Source organism: Vigna unguiculata, chromosome 2, assembly GCF_037176805.1.
Source record: "Vigna unguiculata cultivar grain cowpea cultivar isolate G323 ecotype 2 chromosome 2, ASM3717680v1, whole genome shotgun sequence".
In the NCBI taxonomy this organism is placed as follows: Eukaryota; Viridiplantae; Streptophyta; class Magnoliopsida; order Fabales; family Fabaceae; genus Vigna; species Vigna unguiculata.
The window spans coordinates 18,059,746-18,085,274 of NC_140793.1; the positions used below are offsets into that span (position 1 = coordinate 18,059,746).

General features: G+C 34.0%; 2 protein-coding genes, 1 long non-coding RNA gene and 1 pseudogene across 3 annotated transcripts in view; 1 reads left to right on the forward strand and 3 right to left on the reverse strand.

The window, feature by feature from the left end:
* Nucleotides 1–836: 836 nt before the first annotated feature.
* On the reverse strand, nucleotides 837–2,281 carry LOC146888384 (uncharacterized; annotated as a pseudogene).
* Nucleotides 2,282–6,417: 4,136 nt separating this feature from the next.
* On the reverse strand, nucleotides 6,418–11,848 carry LOC114168386 (putative leucine-rich repeat receptor-like protein kinase At1g68400). The gene is made up of 2 exons (XM_028053179.2): nucleotides 10,506–11,848; nucleotides 6,418–7,293 (listed from the first exon to the last, which is right to left on the reverse strand). Exons 1-2 carry the CDS (start codon nucleotides 11,791–11,793, stop codon nucleotides 6,665–6,667), a joined length of 1,917 nt encoding a protein of 638 aa, XP_027908980.1. The 5' UTR covers nucleotides 11,794–11,848; the 3' UTR covers nucleotides 6,418–6,664.
* Nucleotides 11,849–11,977: 129 nt separating this feature from the next.
* Nucleotides 11,978–13,606, forward strand: LOC146888385 (uncharacterized). The gene is made up of 3 exons (XR_014993085.1): nucleotides 11,978–12,504; nucleotides 12,973–13,022; nucleotides 13,117–13,606. It is a non-coding gene; the product is annotated as an uncharacterized LOC146888385 (long non-coding RNA).
* An 8,363-nt stretch (nucleotides 13,607–21,969) lies between these two features.
* Nucleotides 21,970–25,529, reverse strand: part of LOC114173675 (DExH-box ATP-dependent RNA helicase DExH5, mitochondrial-like) — a 34,360-nt gene continuing 30,800 nt past the window's right edge. Inside the window, exons 15-19 of the mRNA XM_028058192.2 lie at nucleotides 24,442–24,747; nucleotides 24,272–24,331; nucleotides 24,042–24,194; nucleotides 23,809–23,919; nucleotides 21,970–22,876 (exon numbers count right to left, since the gene is read on the reverse strand). Coding sequence (XP_027913993.1) covers nucleotides 22,424–22,876; nucleotides 23,809–23,919; nucleotides 24,042–24,194; nucleotides 24,272–24,331; nucleotides 24,442–24,747 — 1,083 coding nt within the window. The 3' untranslated portion in view covers nucleotides 21,970–22,423. The remainder of the gene's footprint in view (nucleotides 22,877–23,808; nucleotides 23,920–24,041; nucleotides 24,195–24,271; nucleotides 24,332–24,441; nucleotides 24,748–25,529) is intronic.

Here is a 25,529-nt window from a genome sequence, read left to right on the forward strand (position 1 = left end):
AATTTCGTTATGAATGGGATTTGAATACACACCACCTTGAATTTCCAAAGTTAGGACACAACCAATTCAACCAAGGCATGTTTGTATTAAATCCTCTAATTATATAATTATGTTAGTACCCAACATAACCATGAAATTTATTAAAATTAATAATCAATTAAATAACACACATATGGCATACATAGGACTCAAACCCAAGTTCTTTCACACAATTAAGTACCCTCAACCACTTGAGCTAGTACTTTTCCACGTCATATCCCTCTGCATTAAATGCCTTAAAGGCTTCCATTACCCGCATTTATTAAATAATTATTTAATTAACTATTTAATTTTCCTGGGTCTTACAGTGTGAAGATGAAAACTGGAGGTGTATTTAGCTCAAGAAATATTCCTTTTCAGAAATTATGACCCAATTGCAGAAGGGGTGTAAAAATGAAATGTGGAGGTGCATTTAGTTCCAGAAATATTCCTTTTCAGAAATTATGACCCAATTGTAGAAGGGGTGTAAATAAAAATTGGAGGTGCATTTAGCTCTAGAAATATTTCTTTTCAGAAATAGATAGCCCAATTGTAGAAGGGGAATGTGAAAATGAAAACTGAGGGTGCATTTAGCACTTGAACTATTTCTCTCCAAAATTCTGATTTTAGGACTTATTTATGACTTGAAATATTCACAATTTACACTTTTAAGGACCTAAATTAAATAACAGTTGTTGTAACATGGGCTTTTTATTGGAAACAACATTAGCAAACTGAGGTATGGTACAATTAATATGAGAAACTAAATCACATGATTTCTGTTTAGCTGTATTGGAATGTTGAAGGTAGAACAAGCCTCAACACTGCTTAGCTGCACCAATCATCTGAAATGTTGATTTCTGCATGATAAAACACATTTGTTCACAGAAAATAACCGTGCAGTCAGTATATGAAAGGAGTTTAGGAATGGAAATAAGCAAGGCAACAAAATCTGGTACATACAAAACTTTTTTAAGAATCAATTTGCCAAGGTTAATTGTGCCAGAAAAGGAAGCAATGACAGTGGTGTTATTAGGCAATTTGATGTGTATAGGTGTGATGGGTGATAAAGATTTAAAAAGAAATTTGGATGGACAAATGTGGTCAGTGGCACCATTGTCTAGAATCCAAGAGGAAGAGATGTCACCTGAAGGAGAAACAAAGATTTGTGTTGTGTTTACAGAAGCTGAAGCGTTTTTTATTGTTGAAGAAGAGCTAAGATAGCTTGATATATGTCCTTCGAAAAAGTAAACTGATTAGTCGTATTTGCTTCAACCATTTGAGATTGTTGTGAAACTGTATCAGGATCAACTTCAGCCAAACTGGCAGAGGAGGCAGCACGACTAGACTTTTTGTAGCCAGCAGGAAAACCTATGCGCCAGAAACAGGTTTCAATGGTATGATTTGTTTTCTTGCACTTTTCACAGAATTTAGCATTTCTGGGTTGCTTGGAATTTTGACTCTTGTTATTCACATTTAATGGTTTATTGGAAGAAACAGATTTGGAAATTTCACCCGATTGAAGAGAAAAAGCAGCTAAATCTTAAGGGGAATCAGTGGTGGCCGTGGGAAGGAATTCTCTTTCATGCTGGAGAATCATGGAAAACGATCTAACAATAGATGGCATGGGATCCATGATCATGATTTGAGAATGAACTTGAGAGTAATCATCATTCAACCCTCTTAGAAAACGAATAACACAGTCATCCTCCCTTTCTTTATGTAATTTTGCAAGCAGACCACACGAACACGATACGGAACAAGTGCAAACAAGAACGTAACTATACAATTCTAATTCTTTCTGAAGAATCTTTAATCGGGTATAATATTCAAAAACAATAGAATCACCTTGTTTACAGTGCAAGATTTGATCTTGAAGATTCGCCACCCTGAATTTATCTGAATGAGAGAATCAGTCCTTAAGATCGATCTGTATGCCTCGAGTTGTATCCATCCACATAACTGATTGCTTGATCAAAGCACTCATTGAGCATATGAGCCAAGACATCACTATGTGATTGCAACGAAGCCAGGCATCATGTAGGGAATCGGTGATGGGCGGACATAAAAGACTGCCATTGATAAACCCTTCCTTGTTCTTGGTTTCAAGAGCGACCATCATTTCTCTTTGCCACTGATGGAAGTTGTTTTCGATGAGAAGGGGTGAAACAAGGATGAGTGCAGGGTTTTCTCCAGGGTGGAGGTATAAGGGGTTTGCCGGATTTTTGACATGATCCGGAGGGTTTTGGCTTGGGTGAGCCATGGTCGATCAAAGAGAAGAAGCAAAAGACTGGAAAGGCGGAAACGAAGGAGGGTAATTACCAAACTGATACCATATTAGTGTATAGAGGGTAATAGAAGATAAAAACCAGAGATAGAAGTCATAATGCTTTATTTATCAACTCAATTAATACAAAGATAGAGACTTAGTTATATAAGACTAAGCTTTGCAGAGAAAAAGGGGAAAACAAACCCTATAACGGTAACAACAAAAAACTAACTCAACTAACTCTATTAGAGAGCTTATCACTTATCAAAGACAACATCATCAGCAATATGTTGAGCGGGTTGACTCAATAGATAGGCAAATTGCTAGGATTTAAAGGAGATGAGGAGACATCACATTGGTGATGGAAGTGATTCCTCGGACCTTCAAGAGGAAGGTGAAGGTGATGCTGATGCTCGGGATGAGGAAGAGACTGAGGATGACGCAATCCTCTAGCTTTTAGGATCATTTCATTTGCTATTTGAACTCTTTAAATTTGTTTGTCTGTAATAATTTTCAGCTCTGCATATTTTCATTGTTTTGTTGTTGTTAGATGTACTGCACAATCTCTTTAAACTGTTAGAGATACTGCACAGTCATATTTCTTTGATATATTTTGGGTGTTTTCAATTATATACTTGGTTATATGATTGGTATAAACTGCTTTATGCGTTTTCTCCATATTTCTCTACTTTTTCTTATGTTCAAAAGGGGGAGAAAGGTATATTTTTCTGTTTGTTGGTTGGCCATCATAAAAAAAAATGGAGAGATTGTTGCCTAGATGGCCTAAAGAGTCAAGTTTTTCTATGATGTCCAAGCATACCATAGTAAAAGCCTTTGATAGTTGTTGTTATTCTATGTTGTGGCGCGTAATAAATCACTTTCAAAGAGACAAAACTGTCATAATAATCGATTAGATTATTAATATAATCTATTAGGTTCATTCCAGGTAAAAACTGTATTTTTGGTTCTGTATTAATTTTTAAGTATGCAACATAATTGATTAATCCGGTAACTTACTGAAATATTGGTTTTTCCTGTATTAATCGAATAACTCACTTACATAATTGATTAAGACAGTGAAAATATGTTTCTAGGTTTAAAATTTAAATGATCTTAATAGATTAGGTTACTTATGTAATCGAATCTTCTCAAAAAATATTTTTTGTTTAAAATCTATCATTTTTCTCATTTGGTTAACAAATTTTTTAAACCAAATCATTTAAAAGTGGGATTAGAGAGTTTTTCTAAGAGAGCTTTACTACGAATTTCATGTTCTTCCAAGAAAAGATCAAGATTAAAGGTTTTTGAAGATTTTTTGCTTGGTTATAGTTAAAATATCTTCACAAATCAAGTGATTTCTTTCATTGTATTCTCTTTGTAATTCTTTTATTTATTTACTTTTTTTGTATTCTTTTCACCTTGTTGGTGATAGGTTAGAATAATTGTCTGTAAGTTTACTCTTACTTGTAAATCTTAAAAAATTTTCAAGTTCTTTGTACATCTAGAGTGTAACACCTCATTTAATTAATAAACATAATTAAAGGAAGCGTCACACAAAAAATATAATAACGCAGTCTTGGAGTTTCCACATAACTCCTTACAATTGTCCGAGGCACACAACGATGCCAAGCTAAACCAGATACAGAAAATTTAACAGCAACAAAATGGAAATTTAAAGGACAGCCAATACATGGGTCGTAGCCCTAAAAGAAAATCTACTAAGCAGGATCCAGTCCAAGTGGGCTAAGCAACGGAGTCACCATTCCCCTGTTGACCGCGAGGACCTCTCGCATCTGCTCACATCAATAAATTGATGATCATCACAAAAGGAGAAAAACCACATATAAGACAACCAAACAAGCAAACAGGGTAAACTAGAGTAGAAACAATTCATCAAGCAGTCACATGCCATTACATAATCCAACCAGTATATATCATCCAAGCATGTTATGACTTCTCAAACAATACACTAGACTCTAACTCGACTCATCCAGATACATATAATCTAGTCGGATTCAGCGGATGCTTACACTTGTGATGGATTACCCTACTCACCCCAGAGCTAAGTGTTACAAGTGTTACAATGTTTCAATCCCCCACACACAAGGTTAGCCCTTAATGAGTTTCAGGCCTCATGTTACTCTCACCATAAGAGTCCATCGGCTCTAAGTGAGACTAACTGAGTCCTTAGAGTGTTAGGATGCAACCTTACCTTGAATCCTTACCAAATTATATAGATGGGGCACCACCATGAACTCCCACTAACATGGGTCATGGAATTACATCCCGAACACTTAAGCATGACCTTGAAATCTCACCTAGAGATTTCAAGGAATTACGTATTAACCACATACAAATCGTATTCAAACAACCAAGTAATATATTTATCATGCATATACATCTCATGTCAACCTTTATAATCAACCTCTTTTATATTCCAGGTCAAACCCATGCAAACTCCTCATACTTCATCCATGAATATAGAATTTTAACTTATCTCATTACCATGCCACTTTCATAACCAACCATTTCATGTTCACTACATGCCAAGAATTATCCAAGTTCGTCATTCACAACTCATACACCCTCCCACTCATGCATATTCATTCCCCTCATGCCATTATATAATAATCCAATCAAATACATGTCAAACATCTAAGAACAGGGAAAAACACCAAACCAGAACACACTCTTGCCCAGCTTTTCGCTCAGGCTGAAAGGTCTCGCTCAAGCGAGCTCCCTTCGCCTAGGCGAGAGCTCGACAAGCTGGAACAGTGGCCATTCGCACTATCTCACTGAGGCGAGATCTCCTCGCCTGAGCGAGGCATTCTCTCGCTCAAAACCAAGAAGGCCCGCTTGAGCGACAGCTCGCGCAGAAGGCGTAGGCGAGCCTCTATCAGCCTCGCTTAGGCGAGACTAGCTCGTTTGGGCGAGACTATTAGTTCTCGCCCCTGTCCTCACTTGCAATAGTCCCATTTTCGCACCAAGCAACAAACACAAGCACTTCGCATGTTCATAGTAACATATAACCCATACAACACCAAGCAGAACCCAGAATAGGCCAAACAAATCATTTACAACACAAAGCCCTAACTTCCCTTACCTGAAATAAGCTAGTATAGGACCTCGACACCAACCACGGACACAACAGCTCTAGGAATAGGCTTAGAAGCTGGAAAAACAACGGAACAGATCCCAAGATGAGCTCGCTACAGAACCCTAGCTGGGAAAACACAAAAATATACTAAAGGGAAAGTGGTATGAGTCGGAGAGTAACTTATGCGGGGCAAGAATAAACTTGAGCGGACTTGACGGAGGTTGAAGATCAAACCCTAGCAGAGGGTTGCGGCTGCTCTAAGAGGGAATGGGAGAACTATTTCTGCAAATTGAATGGAATGAAAGCGTTAGGACATATTAGGGTCTTTGGTTCCTTATAGGCCAGCCCTAGGCCCAACTGAGTTGGGACAACCCCTTGAATTAAGGGTATAATAATAATAAAGAAATTAGTGGACCTTAAGTTATGCAGGTGAATCTTGTAATCCTAATTTTATATCTTTAGTAGAATTTCTACCACAAGTTACTAAATAAACTATATGTAAATTGGTTAGAATCGAAATAATATAAAAATTTGTGTGTTACGCTTTTCATATGAAAATTAATATTTTTATAATTGATTAAGTTTTTTAATTGTGCATCATCCATCTATTTTTCAATTGGTTAAAGAAGTTTTTGAAAGATAAAAATATAACAAAATTTTGAAAAATAACCAATTCAATCTCGGAGGATAAAAGCTATGATATTTTTAAGTTGAGAAATAAAAAATAAATAAACAACATCATCATCTATGTTACTCAAATCAAAATCGATTTAGAAAAAAAAAAAACTATGACAATTAAGAAAAATTAACAAAACGTAAAATTATTTCTAACTATTTACTTAACTGCTAAAAAAATAGCTAATTAAGTTTTTTTTTAGTGGTAACTTCTTTAGGAAATACCTAGATAACATATTAACATTAAACAAAATTGTTTAATGCTAAAAAAACTAAACGACTAAGAATCTAATTGTACAGAGGACTACACGAGCAAGATTAATTTAAACCATAATATTAACTCTGAAAAAAATAAAACTAAAAAAGAAAGCAGTTTCGAAATTATTTAAAATTATTCATAAAATCCATATTACTTCAATTAATTTACTATTAATTCCCTAATATAAAACTTAGCTTACATTGAATCAATGACGGAATAAAAATAAAAGTTTCTGAAAATTAAAAAAAGAAAACCCCAAATAAAATAGTAATAGTTTTAGAAAAAAAATTGAAAAACAATAATCAATATCCGATGATGTTTTAATTTACAGAAGTATTCCTCGGCATCATTGACTTGCACTTGCTTCAGGCATGGAGAGTGACCCGGACAGCGATTCCAACCCTTCATCACACGGCGACATCTGGACCCCACGCAATTCCTCAATCATTCTCACCACGTGGCTCATCCTGAGCCGTTGATGAGGTTCGGTCTCAGTGCACGCTATAGCTATCTGAAGCAGCGCCACCATCTCCTCCTCAATGTCCTTATAGCTCATCAGTTCTAAATCGAACACCTCCGCCGTCCACTCCGCTCTCCCCACCGACCGGACCCACCTAGGAAGATCCACCACCGTCTCGTGTCCGCCGCCCACGGTGGAGGGGCACTTCCCGGTCACCATCTCTATCAATAGGACGCCAAAGGAGTACACGTCAGACATCTGGGTCTGCTTGCGACCGTCCGATACCTCTGGCGCACGGTAGCCGTTGGATCTTAGAATAGAGGCGCCAGCGAAGATGGAGAGACCAAAATCCGCGACGCGCGCGTTGCCCGCCACGTCAATAAGAACATTGGTGGCTTTGATGTTACCATGGGTGAGGTTATGTTTGTGAATGAATGCCACGCCTCGTGCCGCTCCAGCTGCGAACTTCAACCTCGTTGTCCAGTCCACTGGGGTCCGCCCTGGTCCTCGATTACCTGTTAGATGACACTCATTTTTTTCTTATTTACGCTTTTGCCCCTCCTCAATACCACGTAATATTTATGATTTTGTTTTTTAATTTTTTTCTATTACTAAAAAAATTAAATAATTCTGTAGCTTTCATTTAATTGGCCATTCTCTAACACATATTTAGTAAATTTGAATTTTTAAGAAATTTAGTGCATTTTAATTAATAGAATAGCATAAGAAGTTTGGGAGACGTTTTTCAGCATCTATTTGCAAATATCGCTCATTTCTTATTTAAAGACTTGTCATATTAACTATAAGGTTTGATTTTAATTTTAGTTTTCAATTTAAATTATATGTTGTTGTATTTTAATTTTTTAAATTCGTATCTAGATTACTTAATCAATTAATTAATTTTAAGATTAATTTGATATTCTTATCTAATTTTAAGCTCCCTTTTTACACATACAAAGTCTCTACACATTAAACTTATATTTATTTATAAAATAACATCAAATTTTAATCAACTAAAATAATATATCTAATGTTCAAGTCTTAGTCTCATTCTTATCTTCAAATTTTGACAGTAATTTATTTCTAAGATGTTCAATTCATCGTATGACCTCAAATGTTTAGGTATAAAATGTGATAATTTATCAGTTTAAGATGAAAGGCGTGAAATAAAGGCTAAAATATATTAATTTAAATGGAAAAGACTTAATTAATAAGTAAATTTAAGAAAGAAAAACATACATAACCTAAATGTAATTAATAGAAGAAAATGTCATTAAGTGTCTTAATTTTATATTATGTGGCTTTTCCCAGTTTAATATGGTATATTATCATAGCATAAAGCAAGGGCATCAAACTTTTGTACAAGGGTTCAAATGGTTATGATTGGCCAACATTTTCTTCTTTGGGTGGCTAAAGATAAAAGCAAAAGACCGAAGGTTGTTTTAGAAAAGAACAAAAAGCAAAGAAGAAAATAGATGAAGTCTTCTCTCTTCTTTTCCCAACTTTTATAAGGAAAGAATCTAACACACAAATGTAGTCTGTTCTTGTTAGTAGTGCACCTTACTATTGCTGGTTGTTTTTACTTTTTTTTCCTCTGATGTTTTAAAATATATTAAAGAATTTTTTAATATACAAATATAATGTATTTTGAAAATTTAACAAATAAACATCATAAAACGAAAAAGACTAGTAGAAAATCCAAATCCAAATTCACCATTTAACTAATGAAAAAAAGCAGAGAGATGAAATGGAAGGAAGAATGTCATGTTGATCTTTTTTTATGAAAACAAAGATGCATGATCAAATGGTCCAACATGATCAATGTGGGACCCTACCATAAAAACAAAAAATAACTAGTTTGATTTGGGTACCCTACATGCATGGCTGTCTTATTCATTACACCATCATGGATGAATAATTTGGGTGCCAGACTTTGGTGGTGACATTTTAACCTTATTATGTTTAATCTTTCCTTGGACAAAAATGTGGAAATTAGATTAAAGAGTAGAAAATAAGACAGTAAGAAGGATAAAAGAAGAGAAATAATAAGAAGAGAGATTGTTTGAACTAAAGACAAGAAGATGGAAAATAAATAGAAATATATTGTGAGTTTGTGGAGTTTTTCCGCCATATATAAAACAAAAATATTATAAATTGATAAATTTTAAAAATTACTAAGAAAATCTTAAATAATGTATTTGAAGTACACTTAAGAATTAGAATTTCTTTGACCGCATGAAAGAATGTTACAGCAATTTTTTCTATAAGAAAATTAAAAGGGCGAGAAAAAAAATTAAAGGAAAGTAGAAGAAATTTAAATGATATACTAGATAAAAAAATTGTACAAAGCAAATATATAAGTTAATTTTATTTTTCATAAATTTTATTTTCTTTTTTCTTTTTATTTTTCATTATAAATGTTTTTATGAAAAAATTATCAAAGCTGATAGATCCGTTTGTTTATTTAGTAAATTCGATATTATTTCTAATATTGAAAAAAAATCAATTTCATATTTTAATATTCATAATGATAGTCAATGGATTACATACTAGAATAAACAGTGACACGTAATTGTCACATAATTTTTTGTTAATATTGGAAAAGGTAAAATTATATAAATTTCAAAAATTGAGGGATGAAATTGAACTTTTTATTAATCGAAAAAAATACTAATTAATTAAATAAGAAGATAAAAAAAAGGATAATTTTATTTCATAACTTTAGGTAAGCAAAAACCACATAAATAAATCAATCAGAGAGGTCTACAAATGTATAAAGAAGACTAGGGAATAAAATAAGTATATTGTTTGAGTTTGAGTTTAGAGCTAAAGATTGATAATTTATATTCCTCTTAAATTAAATATAAGGAAAAAATATCTAATTGATTTAGATATATGTAAATTGTAATTTTTTAAATCTTATTTGATGTTATTATTTAAAAATTTTCAAAAAGTTCAGAAATACTTTTATTTTTAAATTTCTATATCATTTTCAACCCAATTTAAGAAAAATGCTTCTTTATCATATAAAAATAAAAATATTAAACAAGCTTAACAACTATTCTTTATAATAAGTGTTTACAACTGAATCAGAAGGTATGTATGGAGAATGGAAGGCTAGGTTATCACAATTTCATAGTTGTTGTCATAATTGGAGTTTTTACTTACCTATATATTATGGATCATTTTTTTAATTCGAATATTTATATTTGCTATAATTTATTCTAAACTTTATATAAGTATTTATTATGCACAATATTACAATAGGTCGTAGGAAAAAAGAAGTGAATTTTATCATTTTAAAGTTGACTAAATACTCAACACAGTTGACTTTTACTGAATGTAGCAGAGGAATTGAACAACTAAAAACCAAAAGTAACGGGAATTCGTAAATAAATCTAGAAGTGAAATTTCACATTATTAGATAATCTTCTTCATAGTATGAACTTTAAATAAGAAAAATAAAATAAATAATTTTTCCATAAATTGAAAAAAATTATATAATTCAATTTTCACCGATTAATTTTTTTTTTTCACTTTTATTAGGAAAAGTTTAAAGAAATTCATCCAAAGATACTTAACAGGTATGTTTAGACTCTTGATAAAAAATTGAGAGAATAAAATAGAAAAAGAAGTTTAATTCTTACTTCTCTACGTTAAGCAGAATCCATTTTCTTCGAAGTTGAAACAGTTGAAATTATGATAAGAGTAAAAAGAGATGACTTACCGTGGAGAAGGAATGAGAAGCTACCGTTGCACATGTAATCAGAGACGAGGAATTTGTCGTCTTTGGTGAAACAGTAAGCCCTCAAACTAACAACGTTAGAGTGTCTCAACCTTCCAAGAAGTTCCATTCGTTGGTGGAACTCCTTCTTCCCTCCAACACTAACCTCCTTCAGCCTCTTCACCGCCACCACAGTTCCGTCGTCAAGCACCGCTTTATAGGCACTCCCAAACGCACCCTTCCCCAACAACTCCGCCGAAGAACGCAACAGCTCTTCCAACTCAAACCTCCTCACCCCTTCCAAAAACACCATTCCACCACCCTTATACTCATCCACCGTATTCCAACTCCTCTCTTTTCCCCCTTTTCTCAATTGTGCAGCAGCAGAATAGTTCCTCCAGAAATAGCAGTAGAGAAGCAGCGACACCAAAGCCAGCACCAGCACGTCACCCACCACAATACCCACCAAGACCAACACTCCCATTATTTTCTCCCGCCCCCTGGGTCTGGCAAAAACAGTGTCGTTTCGCGGCTTCAACGGGGAAGCCAGCGCCGGGATGATTGCTTCGCCTTTGCTTTTGCCGTTGCTTTTGCCTTTGGCTCTACATTCTTGCAAAGGAGCTCCGCAGAGGGAGGGATTGTGAGAAAACGCGGATCCAGGGAAACCCGAGAGCGATTCGGGTATTTGACCCGTTAGGAGGTTGTTTGAGACGTTAAAGTCTTGGAGACGAGAGAGGTTGATGTTGCTGGGAATGCGGCCGCGGAGACGGTTGGAGTCGAGGCGGAGGGTGAGGAGGTGGGTCCAGCGGTTGAGCGTGGCGGGGATTTCGCCGGAGAGAGTGTTGTGTGAGAGATCAAGGCGGTAGAGAGAGGTGAGCGTGGCGGGGAAGGGGCCGGAGAAGTTGTTGTGGGAGAGGAAGAGAAGGCGGAGCGCGGTGAGGTTGGCCAGAGAGGTTATGGGGCCGTTGAAACGGTTGCGTTTTAGGCTGAGGATGCGAAGCTGGGTGAGAGAGGTTAGGGGGAGGATGGAGCCTGTGAGGTTTAGGTCTTGGAGGACGAGGCGAGAGACACGGTTACGGAGACAAGAGACACCGTACCAGGTGCAGGGGTCTGAGGTTGTGGAGTTCCAGTGGGCGAGTCTGTTGGAAGGGTCGGAAGCGGCTTTGAAGGACATTAGAGGGTGGAAGTCGGGGTTGACGGAGTGAGCGAGGAGGGAGAGGTGAAAGAACATGAAGATGGCGGTGAGAAGGAAGAGGAAAGGGGAAGGGGGTGGCGCTGATGCCATTGCCATTTGGTGCTGCCAGTGATGAAACCGCAGCGGTTGGTTTAGTATTAGTGCGACCAGAAATGGAAAATAAAGAAGAAAAAAATGTCGACAGCTACTTTTTTTTTTTTTTTTAATTTTACGATGGACACACAATATAAATTGAAGTATTTAATAAATAAAGAAATTAAATCATTGCAATTTGGTGGTATAAAAATGTAATTATAATTTGGTTATATAACGATGAAAGGGATGAAGTCCATGAAACTTGCAAGGTAAGGGAATTTTATTTCGCGTTGGTTTAAAATGTAGTGATGTCGGATTAATTCAGAAACGACGTCTATTGACGTCATAGATCAAAGAGGCCCCCTTTTTCTAATGACGTTGGGGTGATAGGATATGACGTTCATTGACGTTGGTCATTTAGTAGGTTATTTATTTTTTTCAAAAATATATTTGGACAAAATTTTTTGACGAGAGAGTGAAGTGCTTCAAAAGAAGAAGTATCGTAATAATTTGTGTTGGTAACAAGAGACGGCGACCACCTGAAATGTTCGACGACAATCATTTCATAGTTCACACCGGAGGCCACTTCCACTATTTTCGGTGAATATCATTCATCCAGACCGTTGCATTTTGAGTTCGGTGTAATTTTCCAACGGTCTGTGTGGGTTTGCGGAGACTACGACGACCTGCAGTCGTCGACGGGAAGGATTTCATCATTCACGGCGTTGCATTGTAAGTTTGTTGTGCTTCCATTAGACATTTCCCTATCGTCTTCGATGATGATGAATTTATATTTTTGGTAAAGTTTTGAGCTTTGGTGGGAAAAATTTGTTTTTTTTTTGTTTTTTATGGATATTTGCAAAATTGATTTTGTGGTCTTGTCGTCACTGTTTTGTGCATTTGTAGTGCCCATTGGTGTAGTTCGCTTTTGTGTGTTCTAGAGTTGTGGCTCTTTGCAATTTTTGAATAAAGCACATTTGGGGATTTCCGTATTTGGGTGCTTGTGTGTTGTTGTTTGGATTTTAATTTTGTAGTGATTTAGTTGATAGTTGTGTAATTTCTGGGGTTTCGGCAGAAGGGCCTGTTCAATGTGTGGTGGTTCAGTAATGTCCTATGGTTTGTATTCTGTGTTGTGTAAGAAATGTCCTCTGGTTTGTGTTACTATTTGGAACAATGACATTGAACGCAATTTTTTTGCAGTAGTAGGATATGAGAACGTTATGGCTGGTCAATTTCGATTTAATGAGAAGGTATTGGCATGGTGTTATTTGTATATTTTGTTGTGATCCTTTTTTGTTAAAATTTAAATGAAGTATTAACTTTTGCAATTTCATTGATTGTTAGGCTCAATTGCGTACATTTTGTTACACAAAGTGCATTGCCGAGATGAATGGATTGATCTTGGATAGTCATCGTGCAAGGATTGAGGATACATCATTCAAATGGTGTTTGCACATACGAAAACCATTACAGATATTACTCTCTTTTGCTTGAGATGTTGAAGTGTTGGTTACCTACTCAGAAATTGTTTCGTGTCATGCAACGATCTATTCCGTTTACTTGTGCTGACAATTGCAAGTGTTTAGGATTGGGTGTTGTTAGGTTAGATGTAGATTTTGATAAAAATGTTTGTGGGGTAGTCGGTTCACTTTTGAAAGACAAATTAATAACTGTTGAAAATGTTATTGAAATGATTAAGAGTGTGGTAGAGAGTGACTCTGATGACGTTGATAACGTATGTCGTTTGTATATTTTTGTTTGTTTTGTTGTGCTTTACTTTCCTAGGAATTCAAAAATTGTTAGTAATATTCTTTGTAGTGTTTTGGATAATATAGACGAGTTGTCAAATTACAATTGGGATAAAGTAGTTCATAGTTATTTGGTTAAAAGTTTAAGTCGTGCGTTTTTTACACTCGGGCAGACAAAGCTTTGCCTAAGTGGGTCAGCAACAGTTTTATAGGTACACAGTACTTCATGTAATTATTATTTGTTATTTGTACTATATTTAAAATGTTGTAATCTACAATGTTGTTTGGTGTAGATTTGGACTATAGAAAGACTTTGTTTGTGTGGGCCATAATTAGAATTAATGTTTCTGAGAATATTGGCCTGACTGGATGCTCACTTAAAGTCAAGACGCATTGAGAAGTTGTTCCAAGAGAGCCAAGTAAAAGTCCATACAATTTATGGTTTATAACAATGTTTACTATTTTTTAACATAAAGTTGTTTCTTTTGGTGTCGATTTAGATATTCTGGGAATGGAGGTTGAGAGAAGAAGATAAGGAAAATAAAATGATTCATGAAGCATTGCAACTTAGTGAGGAACCAAAGTCCAAAAAATTGCATGTCGATGTAAAGTTGGCTTTGACGAAAGATTTGTTAAAGAGGTTGAGAAATCATGGAAGACACCTACGGAAGATGAAGGAGGACATGACTGTATTGCGCGAGAAAATATTTTCTCGATGTCATGGTGGGGATGATGAAGGTGGGCAAGATGTTGAGGGAGAAGTAGGTGTTGAGGTTGAACTTTGTGAGCATGATGATGAAGTTCGTCAAGATGCTCCAACTGTTGTTGAAAGAATGAGTGGAGATAATGTTGGGAAAGATTTTGATTTGAACTCTGCATCCGGTGTTGGCCATTGTGGTGAAGTTCCAGCGCTTCAAGCCATAGTTCCATATGTTGCAGAACAAGCATTAATTACTGAATTTAAAGTTGACTTCATGAGTTAAATTGTGGTGAAGCATTAATTACTGAGTGCAACATATTTCGGTGTACCTTACAGGTATTAGTAATCTTTTTGTTCATTACTGTTATGAAGTGCTTATAGAATCATTTTTATATGTTATTAATATAGTTAAATTGTAGGGTGGTGGCCAACATAAATGGACAGATTTTGAGTACTTCTGAGTGCTGGGGTTTTGGTCCTGGAAAGAAGGTCGACAATATGGTAAGAAGTGTGTTTTCTTATATGTACTTTATTCATAATAACCTCATTTTTCTTCCTTTTCCTAAACCTCCCATCTGACACTATCCAGACCCGATAATAATCTAAATCTCCTCATTCTTTTATGTATATACAAAATATTCCATCTGAAAGCTAATATATCTTAACCTAATATCTATCACCCCTTTCTCACATATATGTTTTATAATTATAATATAGGTTAAATTACTCTTTTGGTCCCTCTATTTGTCAAGAAATTTCATTATGGTCCTCAAGTTTTTCGTTGTCTCAATTTGGTCCTCATTTCTTAAAAATTACTCAATTTGTTCCTCACCGTTAACTTTGACCAAACAGTGTTAAAGTCAACACCACGTGTCAATTTTTGTTTTTTTTTTATTTTTTTAATTTTTTTGATACGTGTCACTTCACAGTTGTGCTACGTGTCAAAGTGACTCAATTTGGTCCCTATATTTGTTTTTAATTTCAATTTAGTCCCAAATTTTGTAAAAATGAAGCAATATTGTTCTTCCTTAAATTGTTACTAAATTTATTTTTTTATAAATTTTATGGTGATATTCTTACTAAAGTTAATGTTTTTATTAAATATTTCTATAAATATTTTAAATTAACTTTAAATTATATATATATATATATATATATATATATATATATATATATATATATATATATATATATATATGCCCACAAATTAATTAACAAATTCTAGTCCCTACCACCCACACACCCAAATGGGGAACCACAACTTGTACAAATTTTTAAACGACACCCACATGGGGGACAAAAACGAAAAAGCGCAACCCCACCACCATACCAAATATGGAATGAACTAAAATAACCTACCTAACCAATTAATCTCACAACAAAACAACAAACCAAATATGGAATGAACTGTAATAAAACCCACCAACCAAATCATACGCACAAACCAACAATCACAACAATTAACGAATGAAGTCAAACAAAAGACAAAAACCCAACAACGAAAACGAACTCATCTTCGTTACTGATAGCTCCTTCAACTAGTGCTTCGATCAACGACGAATGCACCCAAATGTCCTAACCAACTACTTCGATAAACGAAGAACGCACCCAAATCTTCATCCTGTATCCTTCCTTGCTCCTTCAACTGATGGCAATGCACAATGTCATTCACTTCAAGATCATAGAAGAAATTCCTAATTTTTAACCTAAGTCCTAATTTCCCCTTCAGATTTTCCTAATTTTACCTATACCACATATTATATTCCACGTTAGAAAATATGTCCACGAATAGTGCCTAATATACATTGTCGTTAAAGATTTTAACAACATTAACGATTTGGACATATTTAATACATATTTTTTAAAAAAAGACTCAGTTGGGACGACTTAAAATCTGAGAACCCTATTGAAATTTTTGAACAAAAACAGGGACTTTCTGTGTGATTAAACTTTAAAATTTTATTATTTTGAGGATTTTTGAAATATTTTATCTATATTTTTTAGTTTAGTTGTTATGTTATTTATTTGTGTTTTTATGTTATGTTGTAATTTTTAATTGTAATTAATTTTAATTTTAATATGTTTTTGAATTTGTTTATTATAGATATGGCTAGAATAGGAGGAGCCTTTGTACCTCGTGGCGAGAGCTCTACACATGTTGAGGTTTCTGAGCAATAAGAGCTTGGACGTAAACCCATGACATCTGCCCATAAAATGGGCCAGAATCGTCATGGAGAAACTGGTCCATCATCAACTCTTACTGATAAATTCATGAGGAGTAAGAGAAAGTTATCGAGGAATAGGAGTTTGTTCCGGAGCAGGTGGACCATGATTTAGGAGGATTTCCTGGAGAACTCGAGGATAGTTCTTTGTTGACCGACTATGCTGATCATGTTGCACGTGCTATTTGGGAGGGCTAGGTTAGTATAGTACGTCAATAATAGTTTGCTGAAATTGGTGGATGAGTTTAAATATTTTATGTAATTTTTTTATTGGGATCGATGGGACATGAAGTTAGTGTCCCATGGTAAGAAATTAAAAAGATTTGGAACGTGTTATAAGACTATTGAGCCATTTGTCCAAAATTATGGTTTCATGCCTCTATGTGATATATGTTATGAATACCGCCGATAAGGGCCTCATATTGGTTTTTGTTGAGGGGTGGCTTAGAAAGACCAACACCTTTCATCTTCCTTTTGCTTGAACATTTTTCTTAATGTGAAATCGACAAAGCAGATGATAACCTAGGAAATACAATGGCAATAACATTTAGCAAGGCAAGATCTCTATCACTCACAATTACTTGTGGACCATCCTCAGATGTCATGAATAATCCTCTAAGCGTTTCTAGAGCCCAAGTGAAATTAGATTGTCTTTCACTAGATAAGAATGCAAACCCAACAAAGAAAGTCAAGCCTGTAGATGGCACCCAAATTATCTTAAGTAATGACAATCAATATTTGTTGGTTTTGTAGCTGGTATCCAAAATAGGTCACTAAGAAATTAATATTAAATGCATTCAACAATTTAACAAAATTAAGATGTATCCAAAATAGGTCACTAACCACCTTAGATTCGTCTTGACATCTACTTTAGTGGATATAATTATCACGTTCTAATAGTATCATCAAGTGTTGTAATTCAGTTCTCGAACCTCTCAACATTTGTTTATAAGTGTATCTTGCATAATATACTTGCTTTATCGTTATGACATTACACTCATTATTTTCTTTCAAAGTGAGCAAAATATTTGCAGGCTTGACTTGACTCTTATTCATATATCAATAGGAAAGAAATGTTTAGTAGATTTTAACCTCCCAATAAATGAGTGACCAACTAAAGTTTGTGACAAGTCATGGTTATGATATCCGCACATTACCTTCAACACCCAACCATCTCCATTAAAAATTAGTTTGTCTCTTAGTTTAAATGGACAATCACATTTTCTCATGCCGGAAACACTAGGTTGAACATCAGTTTTGCACTTCCTATACTTACCACCCCTTTCACAGCCTAACAATACATATTTCTTCCTCCTAGGTTGACCATTAGCTTTATTAGATCATATAATCACAACAACAAAAACCAAGATCAGAAGTTATCCCTCAAACCCACTGAGTCAACTCATCACATGTGGGAAATATCTCATTAGTTATAAAATTAACTGTATAGTCTCCCTCGCATATCTCATTTATAAAAAGAAGAGAAATATGAGATGAAACTAAAATTTACTTATGATTCCATAAAACTTAAAGAGAGATCTTCTATTCTAGATACAAAGAATATTCTTACCACCTACAATACAAACTTTTTCAATAATAAGTTATCTAAAATGAAAAAAAAAATCATAAAACAAGCAAATAAATTAAATGCATAAATAATTAATAAACCTTACAAAATATTAATTATAAGAAATATTTTGAATAAAGATTAAAAGAAAATTATAAGAAAAATGAAAGTTTCGGATATTGAAATTCGAAACATACAAATATGGCATCTCCACTTCCAGGAAAAGATAACACCGAAACTCAACATTCGGAACTTGGTAATTGATGTTGATATCCGAAAGCCACTCTAAAAAAACCTATACCGGATCTTTGACTTCAAAAGGCGCTAAAACAAATCCTCTACCACATCTTGACTTTTGGAAGCTCCACTTTCGGGAACAACTACTATCGGAACTCGACATCTGATTACAATGGTAAGTGGATGTCGACAATCGGAAGGCACTCGAAACAAACCTTTCTCGAAGCTCAACTTCCAAAAGGCGTCAGAAAAATCCTTTACCGGATCTTGACTTCCAGAAGCTCCACTTCCGGGAACAACTACTACTGAAACTTGACATCTGATGACCATGGTAATCGGATGTCGACATCCAAAAGGCAATCCAAACAAACCTTTATCGAAGCTCAACTTTCGGAAGGCACGAAAAAACACTCTATCGCATCTTGACTTTTGGAAGCTTCCCTTTCGGGAACAACTACTACCGGAAGTCGACATCCAGTGACATTGATAACTGGGTGTGGACATCTAGAAGGCACTCCAAAAAATCTTGTACCGAATATCAACGTCCAGAAGGTTGGGAATTTATTTGATGATGAAAGCAAATGTCACTTTCCGGGAAGTTGAAGCAATATATATCCGGAATCCGCGTTTATTATGTTCAAAATATATATAATGTAAAAATACTTGGCCAAAGCTGAAGCAAAAGTTAAACAAAATTGAAGGAGAAGAAGTTCAATGAATAACTGACCAATAATCACAAGTGGACCATACAAGCACATGAGGATGAGTACCACAATGTTGTTGAAAAAGTGAAAGAAGAAAACAGTTTTTCATAGTTGAGAACTCCGTTTCAATTTCATAGAACTAGTCATTTGGGGGTGCATCTCAGTTAGTAATATATTAAAAGGTTAAATATGTTTTTGGTCCCTCAAGTTTTAGTGAAATTTGGAATTAGTCCCTCTTCAAAACTTTTGACCAATTTAGTCTTTTATTTTTAGAAATACGTGAATTTAGTCATTTTAACCAAATTTTGTTAAGTTTATCTAACGTTTCAAGCGCATTTCATGATAGTATTTGAATTGTTTACACCATTTGACACATTTTCTCTTTAATGTTAACTAAAATATTATCGTAAAATGTGTTTGAAATGTCAAATAAACTTAACAAAATTTGGTTAAAAGGACTAAATCTACGCATTTATAAAGATGGACTAAATTGGTCAAAAGTTTGGAAGAGATACTAATTTCAAATTTCACTGAAACATGAGGGACAAAAACATAAATAATCCTATATTAAACAAATGACAGTAAATAAGTTTGTTGACCCACCAACACTCATAATTACACACATAATTGTTGCTTATCAATACACTTTTTAATTTTCATTTATTTTTCTGAAGGTCAGGAATAGGGATGTTAACGGGGCGGGTAGGGTACGGGTAGTGGCTCCCCCGTACCCTACCCGCTGGATAAATATTCACTTTGTACCCGTACCCATATCCGTCGGGTATCCGTTATGCGGGTACCCACTTATTTTTTTCATATTCGCGGGTATCTATGGGTACCTGCGGGTATTTACAAAATTATTTAAAAAACAAATATTTAATCATAAATTCAAATAAAATAAAATAAAAATACATCACTGTCATAAATTTTAAATAAAGTTCAAATAAATTCAAGTTCATACAAGTCCAAATAATTATAAAAGTAAATATAAAATGACGTTCAACACAATAGAAATTCTTTAATTAGTGCTTTGATCAACAAGTCCACTTTCTCTTATTGATTCCTGAAAAATAAACACAATAAACAAATAATAAACCTCAACTGCCACGTGTCAAGTATTCTTATTTTGATTCCATCATTTGACAAAAAACATACCATAAATGTCACTATCTATATAAGGTTTGATGTATATGCCCAATTTCAAAGAAAGGAAAGAGAAGAATGTCAAGGGTGTACCTAGAAGCTAGAAGAAGACAATATATCAATACTTGAAGCTGAAAGAAAGAAGACAGAAGACAAGATGTGCAGCTTAGAAAAAATTAGGTCAGTTTTATACTAATATATAGGTATTTTTGTGAATTAAAGTTTAGCGGGTACGGGTATCCACGGGTACGGATACTATGATACTCGTACCCGCCCCGTTAACATGCGGGTATAAAAAATACATGTACCCACAGATAACGGATATCCATTTTTAATATTCGTTTCCTAACCGTTGCATGTTTCATTCGCGAATACCCGCGGATATGAATATTTTTCACATCCTTAATCAAGAGCAGAACAGTTCAAAATTTTGAAGGTAAAAAAAAAAAGTTAAAAAAAGAAAACCCCTAAATTTTGGATTTTTATAGCCCGATAAAATCTTTGGATTTAACCTAATATTTAAGTAATGCTTAAACTTCTGCCCATGCACCGTTGTCTTTCGCCGCCAGCCACCACCTGTCGTCGTTAGTCAATTGCATGTCTTTTTTTAACTTTTGTTAAGGGCCAACTACTTAATCTTTTTCTTTTCTTTTTCTTTACTTTCATATTTGAATTTTTAAATATAATATTATTATTTTTGCACAGCAATTATATTTTTATTTTTCTTATAATGTATATATTATATTTCTTTTAACCTGATGTTTTCTTTTATTGGCGGACCTCGTTTTGGATTAAGAGAGTCATGGTTCTCCAAACTTTTAATTTAATTATATATATATATATATATATATTTAAAATTTATATATATATATATATATATTTAAAATTTATATTATTATATTATTTTTATTAAGTTATATATATATATATATATTATATTTTTATTGTTTATAAAGTAAAATAAAAATTAATTTGATGAACCTTGATTAATAACTAGATTTAAGAAATTAAGGTTCTATATCTGATTATAAGTTTTTCCACAACAAGTCATCAAGAAAGTGTGGAATAAAAGAAAGACAAATTAGAAAGAAGAAATTGAAGAACAGAGAGAACGAATAATGTATACTCACATGATTTCATGAATCAGTATCCTAGTATGATTGATGTATATTAGATCTATGATTCTTCCAGTACGATATTTCTTCCAAATTAAGTTTTCTCAAATTAGTATGAACCCTAACTATGATTTTAGAAATTTTTTGTATGAAATTAGCATGAACCCTAATTATATTTTCTCAAATTAGTATAATCCAACTTTATAAAATGTTGATATTTTTCATTTTCAACTGCATACAATGAATTAGTTGGATAGTCTTGAATTGAAATAAAAATTAAAATACTCATTTATGTGAATTCAAAAAAATAAAAATTATAATACTTATTTACGTGAATTCAATAAATCCCATTAAAAAGATTAAAAATTGAAAAGTTTGAATTACATAATTTAAGTAAAAAAATAATTTTTTTAATTAAAAAAATTAAATATAAAAAATTTAATTTAACACCTCTAAATAATTTCTCCAAAGCTTATGTTTTCTTTATAACTTTATAAAGAGTTTTTTAAGCTCCGGTATTGTTCGTTATTTAGTATCGATAACATATGCTTATAACTTTATAAAAGATTTTTTAGTCTCCGGTATTTTCTATTTTCCAATATCGATAACATCGAGCTACCCACATTATCATTCAATGTCACATCAATCAAATATGTTAAACGGAAGATTTATGGAAGGACCAAAATCCTCCAATTTTGATACTTTGAATACTGAACTTGAGCAATTTTAACCTCGAGACCAAAAGTAAAATTAAGCCAATCAGAGAAAATTCTAATAAGACAACAAATGTTGATGGGAGAATGCAATGCTACTCTGTATACAGTGTGCATTAAAATATAAAGGAAATTACAGAGTTTCTAAACAAACAAAAAACCACTTATTGCTAAAATATGTAGACGATAAATCATTTTAGTGTAGATAAAGTCTTACAAATTTAACATATACCTGTAAACTTTCTCGGTGATATAGGTAAAGTGTCCTAACAAGTGCATACGTATACAGGTGCATTAGGGGCCATGTTGGTCAGCGGCATAACAAAATTGCAATTGTGTGTTGAGGAAGTAACTACGGGGATAAGACTTGCAACGAAGCTGACCAATGTGGACCCCAGCATGTTGCTCGCTGAAGATGCGGTGGCGTTTGTTTGTTGACAAAATTTGTATTCAGTTTGATCCATATTTTCATTTTACAAAGTTCATCTTGATGTTTCATTGCTCAATTATGATCTGTCTTACTTTTCTTCAGCACCATTGTCATGTGACTGATATCCTCATTCCCTGTTTGCATTCTACCCATAAGCCACTGCAGTGCCTCAGCCGCAGCATCCTTTTCTGCATTCTTCTTGTTGTTATATGGTTGGCCCATTATCTGCACTCCATTAAACTCAACTGTAGCACGAAACTGATTATTCTTCAATTGCGTGGTGGTGTAGAAGGGTGCACCATATCCAGCTCGTGTCAGCAATGTTTGAAGGTGGCCTTTAGTATTATCACCCCCGGGTCCACTGTCTGTTCTTGAAACCAATGCTTGTTGCATTGCCATCATTGATGGTTTAAGGAGCTGGCAACTAAACACGAATTTGCCTTCACATTTGTCATTGCAAATCAGCAACCGTATAGCAAATAAGAGCTCATGGAATGTGTGTATGCTCATCTGCGGGAACTGTAACTGCAAACAATAATTTTAAATAGAAATTACAGTCATTGCAGGTTGGTCCAACAAAAGAAGATGCTACAACGTACTGCCAGTTAAAGGGGTACATATCAAGTTTTATTTAATTAGGGTTTTATTTTCAATATCTCTCTTTCATTCTTGATATAAAGTTTCAAGAAAATGTAGCTTACGGAAACTATCTATTTTATTTAATTAGGGTTTGAGACTGCCTATTCAAAGCATTCAAGTGTCAAATTACTCTCCCCCTAAGATCTACCGTGTGTTTTTTTTTCTTTTTCCAGGGGAATACAGCAGTACAAATTAAGACTAATATTTAATATTAAATTTGAGTTTGTAAATATGACTTTTTATTTAGGCCCCCTAAAAATATTAAGTCCAGCCCCTAGATGTTGCATTGGAAAATTATGCACTTTGTCTTTTAAATATACATCCATGTTGAAAAAAATTGTTGTTAAGATGGTTCACTTTCTAGTTATTCTTATGATAGTTAGGCTAACCATTATTTGTACTTTTAAATATTGTGCAGCTAGTCAGGAACTTTGTTACGCAAGCTCTCGACAAAATAAGAGAACAGTGATAAATCAGTCTTGCAATGCCAGAAGTTTTTCCTTTCTCTTCTAGTTTCACATGGTATATATAGAACTTGATCAAAATTTAATTATAACACATCTAGATTTAATATTTTTTTTCATGACCGCTAATGGTAGTGTTGGCGGTAGTTGTTTATGGATGTGGAGTAAAATTTCACTTTTTTAAGCTTCATTGAAGCGGGAAAGGTATGACCCCTGTTTGCTGTTAATACGGTTCAGTATTATGTTAAATATGACTTTCTCTTCTACTTTCAATGGTTTCTTTTTCCTCTTACAGTTGCATGACTCGAATATCAAGGTTAAGTTGGTAGATGAATGAAACCAATCTGCACTTACTTTACTGTGAATAAGTTTGTCAAGATCTTTCCTTATACTCTGGTACATGTCAGCAACAGCAGGTTTCAAGAAAAACTCCAAATATCCTCCCGACATTTTCAAGTGACCATCCTGGAAGAAAGAAAGGAATTTCCGTAAATCAACATAGGATTAAAAACTAGAGGATAATAACCATAACCTTTTATTGATTAGACTAAACATAAGAACCATTAGAAGAATCAGAAGGAACTTACGGTATCTCCTTTTGAGATGCTCCCACCAAAAAGAAGTACCACAGAATCAGGCACAGCTGTTGAGTCACGGAGAAATACAGAGTTCACTTTTATCTTCTCATTAAAAACTAGCCATGGATATGGAATTCTAGTTTCGCGAGCATTCACTGAATTCTGGTCAAATAAAATAAACATTGAATCAGGGTCAAAACTACAAAAAAAAGAAGAAGAAATGATTTGAATGGACTAACCGAATGTAGGAACACTTTGCCATCATCCATTGTTTTCAGAGAAAATGACTTATCCTTATGCTGCAAATGAAATTGCACCATACGCACGACAAAGTATGGACTAATTAAAATATAGACACCAGAAAATCTACTACAAATACATACCATATATGGAGTGTTGAAGAACATACCACAACCGAGCAGATTCCAGGATATAGGCCATAGCAAATAGCTGCTCGAATGAGATACATATCATAGCTCCATGCATTGCAACTGGTCATGTTTCTATCAACTAATCCAATATCTTTGAGCAGGGATAAGAATTCCACTCTAAGAGCGTCAATAACTTTCATGGATTGTGGAGAAAGAAAATTTTTCCAGCAGTATTCATGTCCAGCATTGTCTATTTCGGCATCCTTCCAGTTATCATAGGCCCTCACAATGGCCAGATGGTCACTGTAATCATGGGAAAACTGAGACTTTGCTGCCTGTGCAAGCTGCAAGAAATAAATTTGATAAATCAAATAAAGTCCTAAAGTCATAATTATGTAACCAGGGAAATATTGTCTACCCTTAATTGTAAGGATTACGTCTTAATTTCTTTTTTCTTTTATTGTAATTATTATTATTTCTTATAAATATGAAATAGGTGTGCTCATAACATAATTATTCAAGCCCAATTATCCATATGCATGTTTGGGTACCCGTGCAAGGGGAGGTCAGTAAAAATTAATTTCAAAGGAGTTGCGTAAACAGTTTGAGGTAAAAGAACGAAGTCAATGTGACTTCTCTGTACAAGAACAAAAATCAGGAATTATTAAATATAGTGAAAATAAATTTGAGATTAACTTTCCTTATATAAAAAATATACATAGATACTTAATTTATTTTTAAATATTTATTTAATATTATTATATTTTAACTATTACTTTATTTACTTATATGTTTTATTATTATTATTATTATCGTAATGTTTTACCTGAAAAAAAGAAAGCATCTTTGTATTAAGCCCAATAATCCAAAATAGTGATAAGATTGGAGAAAAAAAAACCTAATCTCCACCAATAAGGCCCACTAACCCAACCCGCAACTTTGTGTTACCTTGTCTATGCATAACATCAAGAATGGGTTTTGTTTTCCACAAATCAGGAGAGAGACATAGAGAGTGCGACGAAGAGAGATCAAGCGAGCACGAGCAAATCAACGGTGTTTTGCGACATGGCAGTCGGAGGAATGAAGAGCAGTAGTATAGAAGATGAAGACCGCCCACAAAAAATCC